The 22,789-nt window shown below is 41.2% G+C and overlaps 1 protein-coding gene across 1 annotated transcript in view; it reads right to left on the bottom strand.

The window, feature by feature from the left end:
• UTRN (utrophin) overlaps positions 1–22,789 on the bottom strand; it is a 359,477-nt gene that overhangs the window by 325,557 nt on the left and 11,131 nt on the right. Inside the window, exon 2 of the mRNA XM_059833258.1 lies at positions 7,738–7,799. Coding sequence (XP_059689241.1) covers positions 7,738–7,799 — 62 coding nt within the window. The remainder of the gene's footprint in view (positions 1–7,737; positions 7,800–22,789) is intronic.

Genomic DNA, 22,789 nt, shown 5'->3' with positions numbered 1-22,789 from the left:
ATACATTATTAGACCTAACTCTTTTCCAATAAATGAATGCCAAAGATATTTGAGAGTAAGATAAGCCATCCTCCTCAGTGATAGTGATTCAGACCTCCTAGTGACTAGACCTCCTTTTGGACTTGATGACCTTACAGGTCTTTTCCAACCTTAATGATTCTGTGACAACATTAAAAACGGGATGAAAGGTCCTCTCAATTTCACAGTAATGCACGCTGGCTGCCACCAGGGAAGTAACACATATTGTAAAAGCATACGTATGACCTTCACCAGCCACCGAGGGAATGCAGCAGACGAGTCTGGCTGCTCAGAGCGGTGCTGAGAAAAGCCCTAGTTGCCATTTAGATCATCTGCCACCTCAGAAACACCAAAAACACCCTGAAAGGATATAGAAAGCAGTACATCTTGATTTTTCCATCAGATTCTTCTGATCTTCCAATGTCACTTATATGAAGGTCAGAGTTGTTTTTGTTAATTATTTTTAACCAACAGACGACTATTTTTAGTGTCTAATAAGATGTAAATAGGTCAAAATAGTAGTTGAGCTGCAAAGACCCCTTTCCCCTTTTTCTTGAGAAGGGGGAAATACTGAACAGGTTGGATGCCTAAACTAGAACACGAACCATTCGGCATGTTCAAGTACATTCCTAGGGAACTCATGGTAACCACCTACCTAGTTTAAACTCGATTACAAACAACACAAGGAGTAAGAACTGCACTTTATCATGACCAATACAGAGTAAGAAACATGTCAAGTGCTGCTACATCATAAGGCCAGTACATGGGAACTCAATGTGGGAAACAATTCAGAAAGCGAAAAGGTCATTGCAAAAAGTAAACAACTATGTCAACAAATAATCTTGCCAATTTCTAACTTAAGACCATAGTCATTGTTTACAGAAGTACTTTTATTAAAACATGATAGTTTTTTCCATTTTCCTTCCACTGACATGCAGGAGTTCTAGGACAGCATACATAACTACTAGCTGTACTGTGACAGACATATTTTAGTTGAGTATGCTCTACTCTATGCTGAATATGCCTGAGTAGTTGTGGCATCTCTATGTGACACTAGTACCAATACTATGAATACAACTACCAAGTAAAAAACAAATAAATAACAAGTTACAATCATAGGAGGAAAACACCTTATAGACCAAATTATATATCACTACTGGTGCTCAAAACTGAAATAATTACAAGCAACTAAATAGCTGTTTAAAACTCCAGACTAGCAGGGGAAAAAAAAGTAAGACTCATCACTAAGATACATTGGAAAGTTTGATTCTGCTAGATGACAGACATGAGTTTAAGTAGCAGCAAAGCTGAAAAGCTAAAGATAACTCAATCCACAGAACACCTGAAATACTTGATTGACAACATGCTAGAAGGAGGGAAAATATATAAAAGCAGATACTAGACATAGCAAGGCAGCAAAACAAACACAAAGCATCAGCAACTCTCTGTGGGACTTTTTTTCTCCCCAGTACCTCTATTAATGCATTTACATAAGCTTATGTTATCATAATATGTTTAATGTAACAGTACTAACCTCAGCTTGCAATTAAGTCTCATCATGTATCACTACCAGCAGGGGCAGTTGGGACCATACTTCTTAACACTGTCAGTTATTTCTCCTGTAAGACTGGAAGGTTATGTTTTTCCCTATTTTTTTTTTTTTTTTTTTTTTAAGACAGCTAACTTCAGATTGTAATTTGGTTCGTTAAAAAAAAATCCTGCTGACCAGGTTGACTATTGTTCTCATTAGTGATTAACAGCTAAAGGACAGATTTGCTTCAGTGCCTCTACCAGGTTTGTCTCTAGTGCTTGAGAGGGTCACACAAACCCAAATAAACAAACACTCTAACAACTCAGGATGAAAACTGAGACTATGAATCAGAGTCATTAGAGCATTAACCAAAACCAGCAGTAATTACAGTCCATATTACTATATCAAACTTTGAAATCCAGCAAGGGAGATGCTGCTCGCACCCTGCTCTTAGAGCAGAAAACAGCAGCAGTTGAGAGGAGGGCAGAAAACTGGCAATTCTCATGCTGTAGCTAAATCTGGGAAAAATAGTGAACTGCTTTGTGTTATTGCTTTTATGGTATAAATTAGTCATCCTTACCATATCTCATAACCTATTAGAGAAGAAAATATTTATTTTCCTGCATCTTGGTTAATTCACATCCTATCTGACCTCTTCTCAGAAGGAGAAACTAAGTTAAGAAAAAAAGTAGACTAAATTTGAATTTTTCAAGGCCAGTTCATACAAACACTAATACTTTTCCACCCAGGTTGTTCCTCAGGTTAAGGCCAAATTTTTTATAAGCTTTGGCTATCTTTGAGTGAGGTTTGTTTTACAGTTTAACACAGCATTGGAAAACAGCAGGAGCAATTAGACTGGAGAATACTTTACCAGTAGTTGAGTATTTCCTTGCTTGCGCCACAAAAACTGAACTGGAGAAAGGACTACAAACCATCTTAGGTGGTGTCTCCTTGAACATGTTCCTTGAACACCTTGATCGCCCTTGATCACCTCCAGTTATGGTGACTCCACCACTTCCCTGGGCAGCTTATTCCAGTGTTTCAGACTTTGCAGTTAGCAAATGAATTAATGCCTGGTATAATGGGGGAGGGACTGTTTTAATTTTAAGACGCACATAAAGCCATCACATCACAAAGCACTCCAAGTACAGCTCACCAGTTAGCCTACTGCCCTGTCTTCTCTCATCTTTACTTTATTTGGTGTCCTTCCAGGGGAGGGGACCTGTCAGAGCCCAGGAGAGCAAATGCACAGGAGCCCCAGCACCGAGCATTTGCCCTCTTGCAGGCTAACCTGGAGCTCAGCCCTATAGGACACAGTCCACTCCCAAGCTGCACCTCAGCCTCTTCTTTGCTCTTTAATCCTAAACTGAAACGCATTTTGGAAGACCGCAGAGCAAGAGAGAGCTTAAGATGCTGTAAAACCATGGGAGGTCTGGCTTTACACACACTGGCAGATCCTAGCTCCAGGCCCGGCCAGTGCTGCAGCTGCTGGCCAATGCAGATGTCAGGGCACCAGCACAGGACTGGAGGATCAGGATCACGGAAACACATGCAACAAGAATGCTGCAAATGTAAAAATAAGACTTACAGCCTTCCATATATAAGAAGAATTAAATGGAGAGCTTGGATTGGAAAGAGATGGGAGTACATGACAAAAAAGGAAAGGAGGCACAGCTTTCAAGGGTTTTGAATGCAGCTCCCAACACCTTGCAAAAATGCCCCCAGCTGGCTCCTGTTCCACAGCCATCCGTACCCAAGACTTACGACCGGGGTGGGCGGGGAAATCCAGTGTCCTTTTCACTGAATACCACAAGCATCTCTGGGGCTTTATGTTCTTTTTGCAGTTTTCCCTGTGGGAAAACTTCCCAAGTGTAATGAAGATGCGATTCTTTGGGGAAAAGGAAGAGTCTCAGTTTGCCCATGCTGGATCTGTGAACTTCCTCTAGAGTGACAGCGCTAAGCTCTGACAGGTTGTGACAGATCTGACTCCATCAGTCTCAATTAAAAGTTAGGGCATCATGTTTCTTGTGCTGACTCTGGGTCCTACCTGCCAAGTTCAGGAATAGCAGAAGAGGCGAGTAACTGATCTGAAAGCAAACTTGGAAAAGGAGTAGCTTGGAAAATGGGAACACGAAAGCCAGCAAAGACTGACTCCTGCAAGGAGATAAAGAGAGGGCAAGGCTAGGACTGTTAGACAAAGAGATGCAAAAGTAGGACCAATCACACAAGCGTCACTCCCAAGGGCTGGGAAGGTGTGGGGACAGAGTGGGAGAAGGGGAAAGGAAGGACAGACAGAGCAGGTCTAGAAGAAGAAAAACTGTGTCTTGTTGGGTAAGCAGCTAAGTGACAAAGACAGAAGTGGGAATGAAATAGGCAGGGCGATCAAAACTCCAGATTTGCCAGGATTTGTTGGGCAGGCAAGCTTTCTGACATGAGAAGGTGTAATACTAAGGGGGGGGGGGGTGGGGGGGGTGGGTGCGGGGAACAGAGTCAGAAAGTAGGAGTAAAGAAAGTAAAGAAAACAGGGCAGAAAAAAAACTGTACTTGCAGGGTCTAAAGTGGGACACAAGACTCCTGAATCCCTCAGCATGCCTATCAAGACTTCTAGAAACCTTCTAGAGTTGCAAGTATCCAGCCACTATGCTATGTGGTTATCAGCTGAAGTGTCAGAGGTCTGTATGATGGATCTTAAAGTCCCACGCCTGCTGATATGCCATGCAAATAAATACAGATTGAAACTATTTAGATGTTTGGAAAAGTCAAAACTAGGGTTGATTGCGAAATGTTTGTTCACTCCCCTTTTACCTATATGTAGCAAATAACATGTGGTTAATGGAGCAGTAAGTTATCCTGTGGACCTGGATTCAAACTCTACTTTTAGCCAAGAGTGCCCCCATTTAAAGCACAATTTTACAGGTAATCACTAACTGTGTGCCAGATTAAGAGACTTCCCTTGTCCTTGCTGACACAGGCATCATCTTGAAGTTCCTTCTCTATGCTGATCATGCTCCATCTGAAAACCTACTAGATATTTTAGATGGTTTGCTTGAGTTTGCAGAAGACATGAACGCTCTGAGCTCTGTCATAAGACTCAACAAGAGCTCTGGTTTATATGAAGATATTACAGAAATGTCAAATTGTCTCAATCTAACCAAAGTCTCAGATTGGGCACTCAAAATTATTAGCTACGTCAGTACCTTTATCTGCAGTAGCTGTAAACACAGAAGATAGCACTCTTGCATTGCAGAAAAGTGTTCTGAAAATATATCGATTAATACTTATGAACTGGTAAGTATTAATGAAAAAAGGATAGAAAGGGATAAAGGGATAGAAAAAAGGATATAAAACACAATTTTACAGTGTTTGAAGAGCATACATTAACTATCTGTACACTAGATGCCTTAATTAGTGGGCTATACCACAGGGAAACAGCAAAATCTGACTCTTGAAATTAGACTGGACAGAGCAATGGAAAAACATACAATAAGGAAAAAGACCACATGGTTTAATATAAAGTTACAGTGAAATAATCTGTGTCACTATTTATTTGAATACAAACTTCCCTATTGATTAAAGCTTGGTAAAATAGACTATTTATCTAACAATTTTTACTCCCTTTAATTTTAATAAAATATCCTTACTACACAAACATCATAGGCTTGTGACTTGTAGTACGTACGGCTCCGCTCAGGTAAAGCGTTCTACAGCCGAGCATGGAGGCCTGGCTGAGTACATTTATTGACCTTAAGACTCAATCCACTTTAAATGTGCTTGTGCCTTCATTTCAAAAAATACGTGCAAATAAGATGCATTTTGTTCTCTCACAGTTCAAATGAAGAGCACAAACACAAGTTACTGTACTGTGAACCAGAGGAAGAACTTCTATCTCACTGACTAGGTGTCCGAAGCAGATATGGGTACCTCACAGCATACTTGAGAGACTTACTGTGTTTCACTCATCTACGTATTCTCTGATGAGAGAAAGGAAAGACATTGCTCTCCTTCTAGATCCTTTGTAAAACCTTATTGAATCCATTTAAACCAAGTTCAGCTATTTTGAGTACATTATGCAATTGCAATTTTAAGATGTTTTGTATGCCAAACTAGTGCATAGAGGCTCAGCTGTTTACTTTTTATTTATGTGTTTAAATGAAGGGCAACTACAATATAATTAACATGGAAGGACAAGTAAAATTCTTGGAGTGAATTTTGAAATTCCATACAAAATTCCTCAGTTACCATTTTGTCTTCTGCAATCTAAGTCAGACTACATTTACCCAGCCTCTAAAAATCTCTCCATCTTACTAAGCAGCTGAATCAATCTAGTTCACAGAAAAGGAATTTTAAACAACCTAGATGACTTGGTAAATTCAAAAACTTCAGTAAGACTGAAATCAGTCTCTTTACATTTTCAAGGCACAGCTGAAACTAGACTTTCTTACATGAGGTGATTTCTACTTAACACCAGCAATTTCCTTGCAATCTGAACATGCCAGTCTTCATACATCTGTGCCTTGTCATGGCAAAGTAGCTGTGCTCAAGTTTGAATTGGACACTCAGTAGTCAGGAGTATGTAGTTTTACACAAGTCTCTAATCATTAACATGGCTTTCATAGCTTCAGGTAGTTTAATAGGCCATGAAGTTACAGAGTTAATTCAAATCCAATGAATATCTGACCATACCCTGTGGCAGGGAAATCCAGGAGCTAAGCAGGATCTGTCTGCATACTTAGTATAAAAGGAAAAGCCACTTTATAAAATATATCCATGGGTGTACAAGTATAAGGACAGAAAACAATTTTACCTAATTCAATACAATGTCCATAACACATACAAACAAGTCACACAGCACATTCTCAGTACCACTGTCATTTCTGTGTTTGTGCCATCTTTGTATCAGGGTAAGTCTCTACAAACAGGCCTTTCTTTCTCACCACGTTTTCACTCCTTACATGATCCTGCCTGGACTAACCCATCTCCTGCAGGACCATCATTCCTCTTGGCAGAAGTCAAAAGCAGAGTGTACAGCAACCAGTTACATCTACACACTCCGCCCCTAAAGAGCAAACTAGCCAAGAATGCAGTGGAAGAAGAGTGAAGGATATCAGCTTTCAACCAAAACAAGCCTAAGCCAAAGTGAATCAATCAAGGCCACAAGCCTTGCATTGCCCAGCGTTCTGTTGCACAGGAAGGGAAGGAAGGTAAAAATTTCTGACTCTGCTGACCAAGAATTTCAGAAGGGCAGCACTCCAGAGGCAGCCATTCATTGCTATAGCACTATCGTTGCTTTATTTAAAAAAAACAAACCAAACCCTCCCACACACACACACACACCCCCTTCCTTCTACATTTATATCTAACTTTCAGGATTTCACATGCATGCCCCTTTTCATTAACAGAGTGAAAGCTAGTAGTTATCCCACTTGCAGCACTATACTGGCTATGAAAATACCATGAGTTTTCCCTGCTAATAGCCCAGGTTCCTTTCACACATTCAAACTATAAAGTAGAGAAACTTCCCACAGCCACCACACTCCTGGGCAAAGTGTCATTTTCCACTATGAGCAGAACAGCATAAAAAGCAGGCTTTAAATAGCATCCTAAAGCAACAACCACTTCCTTTCTCATCCCAAAACACAAAACAAGATCCTCAGTAAGTTTCAAGTTAGTAAAGAGAATTAAAACAAGAAACATACAGCATGAGAGGCAAGAAAAATTCAAAATGAGCAAGTAATTACACAAAATTCACAGTCAAGACTCAAGTAGCAACACCAGGTGGCTTCAACTGGAGGTTTGCAGAGTATTTTGGATGAGTAAAGCTGACTCAGCAGCACTGAGAGTGAACACAGTGACTAAGGTTCAAAATCTGCTGTAATGCACTCAGAAAACTGCATGTAGAAATAAACTGTATAAAGAGGACCAAAACCTAAACAGACACCATCATGCAAATAGTTGTATTTTAATATATTAACAAATAGTATCTTTCATTTCTTCTTAAATAAGACATGTGGTATCAAATGTTTACGTGCATGGGGAAAGAGGGAACAAACATTACAGTTTGTTTTCATTACACGTTTTGATTTTACTAAGAGTATTCTACAAGAGTAAGAGCAAAGTATATTTAACCAATATTGTTCTAGAAACAGTGAATCAAACAAAATAAAGTGGTACTTTCAACCCAACATTACCTTGGAAAACCGAGCATTTATCCATTTTGTAAAGGTCTTTTTCTGTACATCATTGTGTTCATCTGGAGAGAGAAAATAAAAAGAAAACAATGAGTGAAAATGCATTCTTCTTAATCCTAGATTGCTCAAAACAGGTCATATTAAACACTATCCTGACTCAGTGGGAGAATTTTTTGCCTCATCTGTCAATAAAGCTGTTCAAACCTCTACAAGACTTTGGTACTTGCAGAGTTACACAAATGTTTCAACTTTGCTAGCAACCTTACAGCACCTCCTGGGCAGGATACTGATGCATTAAATACACAGATTTCCTACCTGGAGAAAAGCAACCTATGACACCACAGGCATTTAATCTACAGACTTTGTCAACATCTCTTGCCTGGATGCATTACTCCAAAAGCTGCTGAGGTCCTTATTCAATCTTCTGTCGCAGATAATAGCCTCCATCAGCACAGGGCACAGCAACTGCAGTAGCAAAGCTGCTGGAATAATCCTTGAGGCACTTGCATCCTTACCCACCCTAAGTCTGGTTTCACACCTGGGTTAGGAACCATGCTAGTGATCAGTCACAGTCAAGTTCAGCTGAAGTGTGGGAAGGGCTCAGCAGCCCTTCACTTCAGATGCCCCTACTGGCATGGCACCGAAGTACCACCACCTAGGGTCCAGGAGACAGCCAGAACGACCCAGCAGGACAAGGAGGAAGGACAGGCAAGCACCTACAGGCCAAAGCAGAGGGAGGAGCAGTGGCCTCCAGCTGTGCAGAGAGAAGATAGCTGCCCAGGTTGTTTAAGGAAGCCATTTTGGAGTCACCCGCATTTTTACAGAGTCTGTTCCACTAAACCAGAGTGAGTCACCTCCAGCCCAGCTCTGCCCATATCACAGGACACTTCTGGGGTAAATTGCACTGAGCAGTGCTAAGGGCAAGACTATGCCTCATCACCTGCACTTAAATGACAGTGAATTACCTGCTGGCAACAGACCAAAGGAAGTTGGCCCACCATGGATTTTCAGGCCTGCTTGCTGCAGCCAAGAAGAAAAGATAGACATGCAGCCCGTGAAAAGCTTTAACCTCCAAATCCATGCAGCAGACCACAGCCAAGGCAGGCAGCGCCTTCCACTGAGCAAAAACTCAGTTTGACAACTGCAACCCAAATCGTAATCTCCAAGAGGCCTTCAAGACTCCATGAGCTTCCTGACAGACCAGCTTCAGGCACCCACAGCACACCACTGCCCTGGCTGCTCTCCTGCAGAACCTCTCAGTGGCAGCTGGCACTGATTTTTTCCAAGCCCCTTACTACAACAAAACATACCATCACAGTGTTCAGATCATCTGTCCCTGCACTGGGATGGAGCCATAAAGAAAACTGGATTGAAATTCACATGTTCCCCTTCAGGAAATCATGAAAAGGAAAAAAAAACCATATAGTCTGAAAAGAAATCCGATTATGATTAAAAGGCACCACTTAAAAGATCATATGCTTCAGATAGCAGTAGTTGAGACTGTTGTACAGTCAAGTTTTACCTACAAACTCCAGGTGTTTATAAAAAGTCACAGAATACTTCCAGAAGATTCCTTAGGTAAATGACCTCAAAATTTCCTCTTTCTTGCCCAACATGCATCTGAAATTGATGCCATCCATGTTTAATATGTCTAGCCACAGATCTGTTACACACGGGCTACTGGAGCAGTGAAACAACCAACCAGGTGTTTTTTTACCTAACAGACATGAACAAAGAATAGCAGCAGCTAAGGCTCAGTCCATACAAGAGCAGTCACATTGGTAAGAAATGAGATGTCACAACAGTTAAAAGACTTAGTAAGCTTTATGAAAACGTTCATGTCAATTTGAAATAAAACCTCAGTTCTGGGCTCCTTTTAGGCTACAGCTGAAAAACCTGATTACAGCATGCCAAAAAGAGTGCACATCTGCTGCAACACAGCAACCAGTAGCCATTATTTCACCCTTCTGTGCTTCTCCTCTTTGCCATCTAAAGCTGATCCAATGTAGCCTACTCCTCAGTCACACCTCAAGTTCAAACAGAAATCAGATAGCCCAACGCACAAAAAGATTTTTCTCAAAGAGCTACAGCACATGCACAGCAGGCCATGCTTAAAACATCTCAGTGAAATGCAAGGTATTGTTCTGGGGGAATACAATCACCTAAAAGATCTCATTAACCCTGCTCTCTTCCCCCAGTGAAACAGAGCACCTTGCCAGCGAAGACAGATAGGGTCTACCAGCAGGATACTCGGTGCCAAGTACCCATCTCACAGGGTCAAGATTTAAACTCCAAATACACTGAATATATTTACTCCTTTTTTTCCCCACTCTAAGTGTTTTTTTAGGAGACAGGAATAGACTAGATTTTTAACTGCCTCTGTTAGGTCAAAAAGCTAGCTTTGTACAAAACTCAATCCCAGACTCTGTCCACCTCTTGATAATGCCTTCCATTTACATTAATTGGAAATACTATTTCTATTGAGTGTCCCTTTCCTGCCAACACCCCCAAATACATACCTGTGTACCAGGATGCTTTCCTAAGGCTCGGTCTGCCTTTTTCCTTCCCTAAGCTTCCCTATGTGAGAATCAAGAAGAGTAACCCCAAAGTTTGAGGTCCCACATTCTTTTAATGTGCTTACTTCTTACGATAAAGGCAAAGCATGAAGGGAGGGCAAAAATAGTTGTATTGACTGAGTAAAAGGATAATAACAGTTATGAAAAGGGTCATGGATTTATAAATCCTGTGCACTGGGAGCTCTGTGTCCCCAGTCTTGGGGGGCTCAGCCCCTTCACAGGCACACGCACAGCAGGAGGTGACAGCTTTTCTCAGCATTACACCAGTTTCAGCCTGCCAGGACTCCGTCAGCAGGCCTTGTGCCTACAGCTGCTCCCCCCTAGACCTCAGGTCCAGGTTGTGTAAGTGCTCACGCTATGTGTGCTGCAGTAGCATACACGACATTTACTAAAAATCCAGTCCCTCTCCCCTCTTTTCAAAAAGAGGGTTTCCTAGGGAGAGAAAAAAAACACTAACAAACCAAGAAACACATGACTTCGACAAGCACGAACTACTTAATCTTCAACGGAGACAGAAAGAATATCAATGTATATACCATCTACTATCTCTTCAGTATCAGAGCATCCTTTCTACTTCAGTTAATCAAAGAATCAGAACCCCTATGACTCCCATCTTCCCAAAACATTCTGCTCCGTTATAAAACCCATACATGACACTTGCCCAGTCAGGCTATGCTTTCATGTTTGCTTTATAAAAACCTCTGAAAGTAGGATTTTTGTAATTGACCATTATAGCTAGGGTTGTGTCAAGCTTTCTGCTATAAATCCCTGGAAACACATTTGTAACTGAAACGCTGGTGTTTTGTTAACAACAGTGGCAAGTTATTTTATGCCTCAAATTAATTTTCTTTAGAGTCTTATGAGTCTGTAAAGCTAACCACCGGAGGCTGACATTATGATTCGGATAACAAATTATCCGCATTCAGTCAAAAAACAATATTGCCATTCAGCAAAGCATGCGGTACTCCAGCCCATCAACTTCTCACATGAGACATTAAAAATGTCAGCAAGTCACAGCCCAGCGAGAAACAAATTCACCAAGTCGCTAAAACATTTGTGTTTCCTTTCACACTGTCACAGTCTGACAATAAAAGCCAAGGACTGACTGGGGGCCAAATTCTACTTCATCACCTACCGACTGTTTCCTCTGGCCAACATGGCTCTGCCTGCCCTCCAGTCATTTAATGGACTTGTAACTGCCAATGTCAGAACAGTTTGTTCCTTTAAGAAGAAATAAAAAGAAACCTAAACACACACACACACACAGAATTAAACTCTCGTGATGACAGAGAGAAGAAAAGCTTCCTATCCCGGATGCTTGTTTGCTGAAGCTTGTTTCTGTTATACAGCATGATGTATGTCCATGCAACTGGAGTATGCTCAAAACAACCAGCTCTTGTGATCAGGTGCCCAGCCTGTGTCCTGGCATTCAGTTGCCCCCAGGAGCTGCTTTTATAGCCTTACATACATCCTCCGCCTTCAGTGTTGTCCCTTAATTGTACTGGGGCACTTTGAAAGCGCAGTTCAAGTCCAATCTATTACCTTGTGAATATCATGTTCAGGAGCAAAAAGGATTCTAAATGATCTAAAAATAGAGGTAATAACAAAAGCCTAACCAGATTGTGGTTTGCCCTTTACTCAACCTCTGCTTCATACTGAGAGACAGCTTTCTTATTTCCCCAAAATGCATTACATGCTTACATGACAGAACTGTGTTATTTGTTTTTTGAAAGACAAAAGTTATCACACCCAAAACAGCTGGCAGAGCAGTTCTATAATGAAAGTGCCCTGGAGAAGCGTACAGACTAGATTGGCAAATAAAGTACAGAAATTGCCCAACCATTCCAGCACAAGTTACCAAGGGTCAACTCACATTTTAAAGACTTAAATTTGCCTTCCCCACCTCATTACTGAAGTTCTCATTTAAGTTCTTAGCAAAGGAATTTAGAAATAAAAGAAGGAATTAGCCTGTGGGTTTCAATTAAGACACTTGGAATGTAATGAAGTTAGAAACATCCCTTTGCCTAAGCCTTTAGGCAAGCAAGAGTATCTATCATAGATACCGCTCCACCCAGGACGAGCACGCATCTGAAACCCTTGACAACATTAACAGTAAGAGGGAAAAGTTTTGTTCTCTTGGGTGCAGGATTTTCTGGATAGAAAAAGCATTTTGAATGTAACTATCTTTTTGTCAAACTCACTCAGACTAATTCACATATAAAAAGACACAAAATAATAATCTAAAATTTGAGGATGGAAAGCAGCATGGTTTTTATCCCCGCTGGCAAGAGGCAAAAAGCCAGGCAAGCCACAAAGCACCAGAGTTCATGACCACTGAGCTCACAGAAGAACCTCTGATGCTCATTGGGACTACTGGGCCCTGACTTCATTAACACAGAATAATCTTTATCAGTAGCCCTGAAGTTTTGGGTTGGGCTTTTTTAGGGGGGAGGGTGTTTGGGTTTTTTAAGGAAACAGAAAGCAAAAGTTAAGATTGTCTGCAGATCCCCTCTTCTCTTGCGAGTACCATGATAAAACAAATGGCTCCAGCAGCAAGTAATGCAATTGTAAGCCTTCACTTCCGCACTGCAATTTAAATTTTTGTAATCAGTGATGAGCACAAAGTTTTCCTTCATTCCTTCTCCTTCCCTCCCCAAACTTCAGCAGCTGGGCAAAAACACAATTATATGAATAGTGTCTCTAACAAAAAAAAAGTAATGATGCCTGCCTACAGCACCTGCCACACAAAATGCAGTTGCCCAAATTGTAAATTCTCTGTATAGACTCAACTATGAAATACAAGCATTAAAAAAAACCCAAAACCACAAAACTAAAGAAAACCCTGCACCTCATTCCCTGGTGTTTCCCAACAGCAGACACCATCAAAAACAAGACACCACAGATGAGTAATGAGGACCACCACCCCGGTTCTCACTGAAGTGTGCTGTAAGTCTAAGCTAAATTGTATTTACTTCACAATAAAAAAATCCCCCACCAACTGATAACTTAGATGAAGGCATCCTCACAGCTGAAGCAATATTAAAATAGCTGTTTCCATACCTCTCAGCAAAAGCAATCTAACACACCACACTGCCAGTCTCAGTGCATTGGAATGATGTTTAAAAGGAAGCTAGAGAGAACAACAAGCTCTTGGGAGACAGAAATAGTGCTGCGCCACAATGCATCGGGCCTGATGGCCCACACTGGTCAGCCAGTGACCCTGCTGTTTTTATGGTACGACTATGCAAAACCAGGAATTGGAGGCGAAGTGTCCCAACACCTACACAAGGCTGCTCTGGAGGGTCGCCGGGGCCTGGCAACCCCACATTTCACCCCAACAGCCTGCAGTGACTCTCTAATGTTTGGTCAAACCAAGCAGCATCAGCTCCCAGTGCAAGACAGCCCTGGGAAGCCTTCGCATGCAATACAAATACATTTGGGCACATATTTCACAAACTGCCAGTGATCATGTACCAAGGTTTGAGGCTGGAAAAGTTTCTTCCAAAATCTTTGGTTAGAGCAAAAGGGTTTCAGCTATCAGCAAGTCCATCGTGGAGAAAAAAAAAAACACACACTGAAATAAAGGTATCACAAATACCTCTATGAAGATAGAGAGCGCGCCCTGTAGATATCAAAAGGACAAACATCACCCACAGGAAGATGCCCTCACCATCTCCCTGAGGTCCCAACCAACATGACTGGCACACAGAAAGACAAGAGAAAGGCAGATAACTCCTGCCTAAAATCTGGTGATTAAGATGTTTCTAAGCACACAAACAGAAGGGCATTTAAAGAGATAGAGTAAATTTACAGACACAAATAAAAGGTAGAAATCACAAACTAGATTTACTACAGCTCATTGTGTTATGAATGCAGATTAGGTCTAGTTACAAAGAAAACAGAATTGCTTTCCACAAGTTGGTGTTAGCCACCTGCTCTTTTTTTCTCTGCCCAAATTAGAACTATTATTAGGCTTACTTGCATTTGTGGAGGTGATTCATGGGATATAAGGTCAGAGGGATCATTGTGATCATCTAGCATAATCTCCTGCATAGCACAGGAGCCATCCCCACAAAAAGCCCATCTGCATACCAGAAGGAAGCAGAGACACAACAGATGTCAGAGACCCTGCACAGACCCAAGTAAGCAATATTGCTTGGGCAGAGAAGGAAGCCAAGCCCTAAACTGTATATATCCAAGTATCTCTCTCGGCTAGTTATGGCAGAGTTTCAAATCAAGCAGACATCACAAACAACCTTGTTTGAACATCTTCAGGAAACTATGTTCATGGTACAAAAGACATTGTTTTGTTCTCCGTGACAAGTGGGTAAAGACAGGAGCACTCTGCAAAGTCCTTACTCACGACACTGAACTTCTGCCCCTTCATATTCCAGACTGTCTTTTATCCCGACTCTGTTCAGCTAGAGGTTTTCTTATCTTCCTTTTCCAAAAATCCAAAGGCTGCAATCCCAAATCCTCCTCATCCCCTATTCTGTCTTTTCACTCCCAAATATTAAAACCTTTCTGATCTACCCCTTCAGAGCTGCCCATCTTTTTCCCAGACTCCTCCAACCATCTCTCCCCACCTTGTCCCAAATCTTCTTTCAACACTGTCCTTTACCATTCCTGCTCTAAATCTGTCTAGGTCAACAGCTTTTCACAAACAGAAGCCAATTCCTGAAATGTAAACTACTAATACCTAGCTCCTACGTATTACTACCTGCTCCAATTTCCTAAGAAGCAGATTAATAATGCTTGGCTTCCTATATATTAGTATATGCCCCACCAGTGCCAGCTCCTCCCCATAACTTCTCTGAACTCTCACTGCAAGTTCCCACCCCATCCCAGCACACAAGGTACAGGCCCCAGGTAGTCGGGTATGCACCAGATTGTACCTCACATACAGATGCTGACTGGCCATCCATCAGGCAGCGGGAAAGACATCTATACATTTTTTAAAAAATTTCTTCTTTAGCGGAGGCAATGTGTTCAGGGCCTCTTCTTCCATCCACTGTCAACCTGTAGCTATTTAATTAGCTTTATGACATGAAAGTTGCATTAAATTTCCTACTAGTTAATCCAAACTGAACCAGTTTTGCAGGGGCGGGGGGGGGGGGGGGGGGGGGGGGTGCGGTTTGAGAGACAAGCATAATCAGAGTATCCTACTTCCCTTGTGAAAATAGCTTAATTAGATTTCAAAAAAGTGTATGCTAACATTTAAAAAAATTACATAAATGCTCTTTAAATGTTTCTGCAAGGAAGTTAACTAAGTACATCCTAACACAGACTGTATAGGTGCCATTTCAGTGGCAGCAGCAGGCAGACAAGAGTTACTTAAAAACAAATGGTATTTATAACCCCATGGAATTTAAGTCTTTCCTAGCAGTCCAGTATATAAGACATTCATGACATAGCAACTTCAGCAGCTGAGTTATCCAAAGTCAAGGTATTAGTTTTCTGGGTTTGATTGCCTCAAATCTCGAAATCTAGTCTTAAGTCCAAAAAAAAAAATTAGCACACATGCAATTGTATTTCACCCATGGAAGGTAATAAAAAAATAATAATTTAAGCTTTCCAGTGCTAATTAACTCAAATTAAGACAAGAGAACAGTAAAGAAGTGTCTTTAAAAAGCTGTAACACTCTCTTTGTCACTTGGAAAAAGATTTCAAAAAAATCCCAAACACAATGAACATGTATAGTTTATATACCTGTTGCAATTTAATAACTGTTACAACCACTGCAATACCAATAGAAGTCTTCTAGCACTTTCATATGAATGCCTCAAGCCATCTTACAAGTATTAAGCAAGCTTCACCACCCATATGAATCCACCACTCTTTGCGTTGCTCCCAAGAAGTTTAGTAAAATTTTGCATTGAAGTATTTTCACAGAAAGTAAAGCACGGCCGAGGTCAGAAGGCACCTATGGAGATTGTTTGTCTAGTCCAACACCCCTGGTCAGAGCAGGTTGCCCAAGGCCATGTCCAGTCAGATTTTGCACATCTGCCAGGACAGACTCCACAACCTCTCTGGGCAACTCGTGCCAGCGTTTTAAGTAGAAATGGAATTTCCTGTGTTTCAGTTTGTCCCCATTACCTCTTGTCCTTTCACTGGGCACCACTCAGAAGAGCCTGGCTCTATCCTCTTTGCACCCTCCCTTCAGCTATTTATAAACTTCGGTGGCATCCCCCTGATCCTGATCCTTCTCTTTTTCTTCTCCAGGCTGAAGAGTCCCAGCTCTCTCAGCCTTTCCTCATAGGAGAGATGCTCCAGTCCCTTCATCGTCTTAGTGGCCCTCCACTGGCCTTCACTCCAGTGTGGTCGCATTTCTCCTGTACTGGGAAGCCCAGAACTGGACCAAATACTCCAGGCATGGCCTCACCAGCACTGAGTAGAGGGGAGCATATCCAAGAACATGCAGCATGCTCATGGTAAAGAAAAGGAGTGACAGACAAAGGAAGCAAGCTCCTGTTTCACACACTTGCCAGCATGTAAAGCTCATCAAGTCACTTGCCAGAAAGCTGCTCGCTTAACAGATTACGTACTGGAAAACTTCTACACTCTTTTGTGGCCAACTTATAACCATAGACTAACACATTTCAATTCTTCACAACCAAGACTCACACCAAGTTATGTTACCCTTACGAATCCCGGGGCACACAACACTTGGAAGACAGAAGCAGGGGGGAAGCAAGCCCAAATACAAAGTATTTCTCAACCCAAACTTGTATATTGATCTCAGCAACAAAGCCAAGTCCAGTCTTTACAGAAATCAAATAGGCAAATAAAGTTTTAAAAAGCATAAATCGTTTACTTTGTTTCCAGACAGGCTAAGTCTGAGCTTCACTAGCTATTCCATTATTTTGTCAAGGATCAGTCACACTGATGCCTGTAAATTATTTACCTCAGCCTATTAACCTTTGTAATTACTAAGATGAAATCTGAAATGTAGAAGGTTTAAAGGAAGCCCATAAAATTCAAGTGGCGTAGTGGTGCTCTAAACATAAAGGAGAAGCAAGCAAGAAGAATGAATAGGATGACTGAAGAATTTAAATCCAAAATATTTGTTAGTGCAAACCATACCAAATACTCTCATTTTTATCTCTAAAATACTCCACAGCAAGTTCACTACAGAAACGATCACCGTAAGTTAACCTGCTCTTAGCTTCACACGACCTGCCCAAAGTATGTTAAGTGTTTTGTACTGTCACCCAGCCCTAGTGAGGAAGATTAAGTGAAAGGCAAGTACATTTCTTGAGATAAATTGAATATTTAATTTCCCAGTCACATTCCTTTGCTGGCCAAGGAAAAGAAATATTGCACCACTGGGGAAGGGGGAACCTTTGTGCAGGAAAACGTGATGCTAAGAAAAGCTTTGAGCACTCTGTCCATGAAGAAATTACTATTCTTTCTCTAGAGGCAAGAAAAAACACTGTCATAAAGGTGTCTTATCCAATTCATATATTTAGTGAGACACCTCAATGAGGAAAGAATAAAAAAGAAATTAGAGTAAAGTATCATGAATGGTCCCTTCTTACAGCTTCTGACAAAACAGAAGAATTTTCTTTTGTCATTTGATCAGAACAGCAGTAGGTCGAGGCACTGCCAATCCTATATCCGAATTAAACTCATGTTTCCTTCGCTGATTTAGTCATTCATTAGGCCCCAAAGTTGAACCCCCTCCCTGATTAACTGCTCTGAAAGTACATAAATTCTGTTTAGCAATTGCAGGATAAATATCTGAAATGCATTAAAATAGCTATTTATGTAATCTAGCAAACCACTGACCACCATCGGTGTGAGCCCACAGAAGACTTCCCACTTCAATACAGAAAGCTTCTTCAGGATATACCGCTCCAAACAATGTGACCAAAACTGGAGAAGATACAGGAACAGAGCAGTCAAAAGGAGAGCAACCAAAGTTCAAAGCCGGTCAAGCCTTTGGTAGAACCTAAGCCAAAGGATTTCAACAGCCAATTGTTTAGGCAAAGGATTACATGTACACATCCCAATCCCTCTGCTTTTATTATTTAATGACCAACTTTCAGGAGGACTGTGATGGAATCTGTGCAAATGTGGGATTTGAATACTGTCACTCTAACACATCAAATGCTTTTGTGAGGGCATGTAAAATTTGGAACAGACACATCACCTTTAACTTACTAGAAACTGGCTATATGAAAGGAAAGATCACCTAATGGAAGCAGATAATTACAAGTCAGATTATTACCGATGACTCCAGCAACAACTCCAGTAGATCAGTCATACTCACAGGTGGAATCCTGTCCTGGATGCATTTTCAGAAAGGGTTCTTGCACACCTTCCCCGTGCTAAGGAGTCAGGCACCATGCAGGCTCAGGATTCACAGCCCTTGCCCCGCAGGCAGCTGCCCAGCTGAAGCAGCTCAAGAGCTTCAAGTCCCGGACTTTCCATTTCGCCCTCTGCCGAAGGTTAACGTCCCTGCAGCAGAGCAGGTGGTGTTATGCCTCAGTGGGGATGGAGTTTGCAGTCTGCATATTGCTAGCCTGAGTACCAAAGTTAATGACGATAACCACCAGTGAAAGCAAGACAAATGAGGGCACTAGTATAAATGGGCTAAAAAAAGCAGAGATAAGTTTATGGAATTAAGTGTCCACAAAAAGATGGATATAATTTATGGCTGAAGAAATCCCTGAACTGCAAACCACTGGACAATAAGGTGTATTAGAGGAAGCACCACTGAAATTGTGCTTATGGAACACGTATAAGCACATGGTATCTAACTGTGGACACCACTACAGGTACCACACTAGGCTAAACGCAGCGCAGCCTTCCTTACGGTAACCCGCTCCCCTGAGCGACTACTGCTAAATCCAACAGGAACTGTGAATCCCAGCACCCAGGTTGAAGAGATGTAAGTAGCATAAACCAGTTCATCAGACCAATTTCCACGTTGAAACAGCCAACACAGAAGATTATTAAGACACTAGTTTGGTAATAGTGTTCAAGACCTTTTAAAACCAGATCTGCAATGCAACTCTGACTTAACTAGATAGCAATGTTTTAAACTCAAATGCTTAGGAATTTCCCCCCATGCAGAAGGCCTTTGTATCTTTGAATGACATGTAAAATGAAAACTAGCTTGCCGGACAAGAAGGAACATTGTGAGGTTTAGTCTGAAAAAAGCTTCTACTACCAATGGGCATAAGTCAGCATCTAAACAAACATACACTATCGAGTTTTGCTGGCACAACTACATTGGCTTAGTATATGAAAAATGCACATGGACATCACTAATAACAAAACCTCCTCTGGCATAGCCAAGCTGTGTCAAAGAGCTTTTTCTGGCTTAATTCACTTATTTTCAGGAAAAGACTGTAACTACATGGCAGACCAACTCTTTCTGTCTATAAGAAAGGGAGGCTATACAGCAGAGCAAAAGCAAAATAGAAAGTACAACCTCTGTAGCAGACAAAAGCATTTGATGCCATACAAAATGATCATTTCCTCAATTCAGAGGTTTATCTTGAAACTCAGAGCATTTGGTCTGAGGTATTTTAGTCAATAAAAATACTTCCGCCTTTCCAGTGCCATACTGGATTAAAAGTAAAATCAGAACTTAACCCCCACCCCAGAAAAGGCCAGGGCAAGATCACCATTGCTGAGTCACGTAATGCAAGGGGGAATTTGTTCCAAGGCTTTCACACCCCCACCCTAGAAAGAAAAATTATTTGCAAGTAGCATCTAATAAGATTTCTTCCTATAAACAATTAGTACTGAATAAGTATTTCCCAAATCTCCCAAAAGAAATACATGATATAAGCACAGCTAGAACAAGAGCTGTGCTTAAAGGCAGGGTTCAGTATGACACCCCAATCTGAGGTTGGCTGTTAGCACCTTATCTGCAAATCCCCAGCTCTCCCAAGAGCTAGCCACACTTTAGTTTCTTCAGACCTGCCCATGTAAATACTCCCAAGTACTAGCCAGCTCTGGTGAAGCAAAGCCCAATTGTTCCAACACATGCGAGCAGGCTGCAAAGCATCTGGATTAATGTGTAATTAGAGTCAAAGGGTCAAATGAGGGAGAGAAAGGACATGCGGATAAGGTAGGGGTGCAATCCCAGAAGCATGCAAAAAGACTGGCTCTTCAAAGAAAAGCAAAACTCTTTTATGTGGTTCCCCAATGGGATTGAGAGAAACTTGCTTTCTATTTAACATGTATTTGCACTTCTCCAAGTGAGAAAGCTAGTATAACAAATTAACTTCATACACATTTACACGAATTTCAGATTTCAAAGTCTCAATAAAATGATGCACTTAACTTAAGGCAAACTACAAAGCTCAGTAGTAAAAAAACCAAACCAACAATGCATTTCACTCTTCAGCTTATGCAAGTAGAAGTAACACCTTAACGGAAGTAATAAAAGGGAGATTATTATTTCTGAAACATTAAAATAACATTACCATCATAGAAAGAGTAAGTGGTATGAACAGGGTGAAATACAACTACAAAATAGAAGTCAGAGGTAACGTCTTAAAGACACTGTAGTCCTCACATGACTTGCCTTTCAATCTTTAGTGTTGTATACTACAAACCAGGCATGGGGAGAAAGTGGGGAATGCATCTAGAAAGTACTTTTAACTCAATTTTAGATCCTTTTCTACAAATGTAAAAGCAACAAAAAAGGCTTACTTTCAACATTCTGCATTCTTAACTATCACAAGTAACTTCAATATTTCTGCCAGTCTTATCTTCATCACACAAGGCAAAACTAAGAGCAATACGATTGATAAAATTTGCTAGCAGCTGTGACATTTCACTTTTTATTTTGCAGATGGACTCTTGAGTTACTGCCTGATCAATTCCAAGAGCACCAAACACTGCTATCTTGATTTTAAAAAAAAAAAAAAAAAAAAAAAAAAAAAGGAGTCTTAACAGCAGCTCTGGTCATTCTCCACATGGTCTTACTATGGTAAGAGGTCAGAGAAACTTGACTGAGTATATATTAGTCCTAAATTAGCCTTTCACCCAGGTTCTTCCACCCGCCTAAACTCAGAACAGCAGCACAATGAATCTGGAATACTCTGACTTCTTTAGTTCATTGGCAGGCATTTTTTCTTAATCCTACTCAAGTTCACAGCAATGTGAATTTGCAGCGATACACAGATGTACAGATTGGGCAAAAATTAGTGATTAAACTGGCTAGGGATAGTTAGTACTTTTGCCTTCAAAGACAAGCAGAGAGGAGGATAAGACACATGAGATGTTCAAACAGTCAGCTAGCGTCTAGCTGCTTTGTAATTGCCAAATACCGGTGACACTTAACGTTATCATGCCTGCAATTTAGTCAGATTCCATTTCCCGCCTACATAGGTCTTTTAAGTTGCTCCGCTTTAACATATCATCTTAAACCACTGTAATATGAATACAGTTGAAAACCTTAAACAGCTTAATATTAAAAAGCTCTTCCAAGACTTTTCTACAGCTGCTTGCTCCTTTGGACAACAGTCCCAAAAACTAAATCACAAAACCACTTAGTTTAAAGAAACAACATGAACACTTTCATCCACAACACAATGATATAAGAAGTTTAACTCTCATAACAGGGATTAGATCTTCATATCTGAAGATCTCTAATTTAATTTGATGTCGCCTACCACTTCTGATTTTCCACACTACTGCTCTATTAAGGCTACTCTTTAAAAGTTAGCATATTTTGATAACCAGAACACACAAGCAAAGCAGCAGTACAAAAAAAGAAGATAAAACTTTAAGCTGCAAAGGAGCAAGCAAATGGGAAACAGTAGTAACAACATATGGGAGGGCATATGAACTCATGCACACTGCTGTCTGAAGCATCACGGAGCAAGCTGCAATACACTTCGTATTTCAGATTGTGCACGGCTGACACATACGACCAACCTGTGGCATAAGTAGGATCATTTACAAAACCCAAGTATTCATGAAGCCTACCACATCAAAGTGGTAAGGAAAGAATTCCTGCAACCACACGCACGTCTGTGAGCTGGGGTAGCGGGACCAAACACATTTTGAATGTCAGTTGCCTACCCACCTGCTACTTGCTCAAACAGCACAAGAAACATTCACAGAATCACTAAGGTTGGAAAAGACCTGTAAGATCATCAAGTCCAACCATCAGCCCAACACCACCATGCCCACTAAACCATGTCCCACAATGCCACGTCCACATGTTCCTTGAACACCTCCAGTGATGGTGACTCCACACCACCTCCCTGGGCAGCCTGTTCCAATGCTTCACCACTCTCTCAGTAAAGAAATTCTTCCTAATATCCAGCCTGAACCTCCCCTGGCGCAACCTGAGGCCATTTCCTCTAGTCCTGTCGCTTGTTACTTGGGAGAAGAGACCAACACCCACCTCTCTGCAACCTCCTTTCAGGTAGTTGTAGAGAGCGATGAGGTCTCCCCTCAGCCTCCTCTTCTCCAGGCTAAACAACCCCAGCTCCCTCAGCCGCTCC

Source organism: Gavia stellata, chromosome 2, assembly GCF_030936135.1.
Source record: "Gavia stellata isolate bGavSte3 chromosome 2, bGavSte3.hap2, whole genome shotgun sequence".
Classification (NCBI taxonomy): domain Eukaryota; kingdom Metazoa; phylum Chordata; class Aves; order Gaviiformes; family Gaviidae; genus Gavia; species Gavia stellata.
This window is presented reverse-complemented; position numbering and strand designations above follow the sequence as displayed.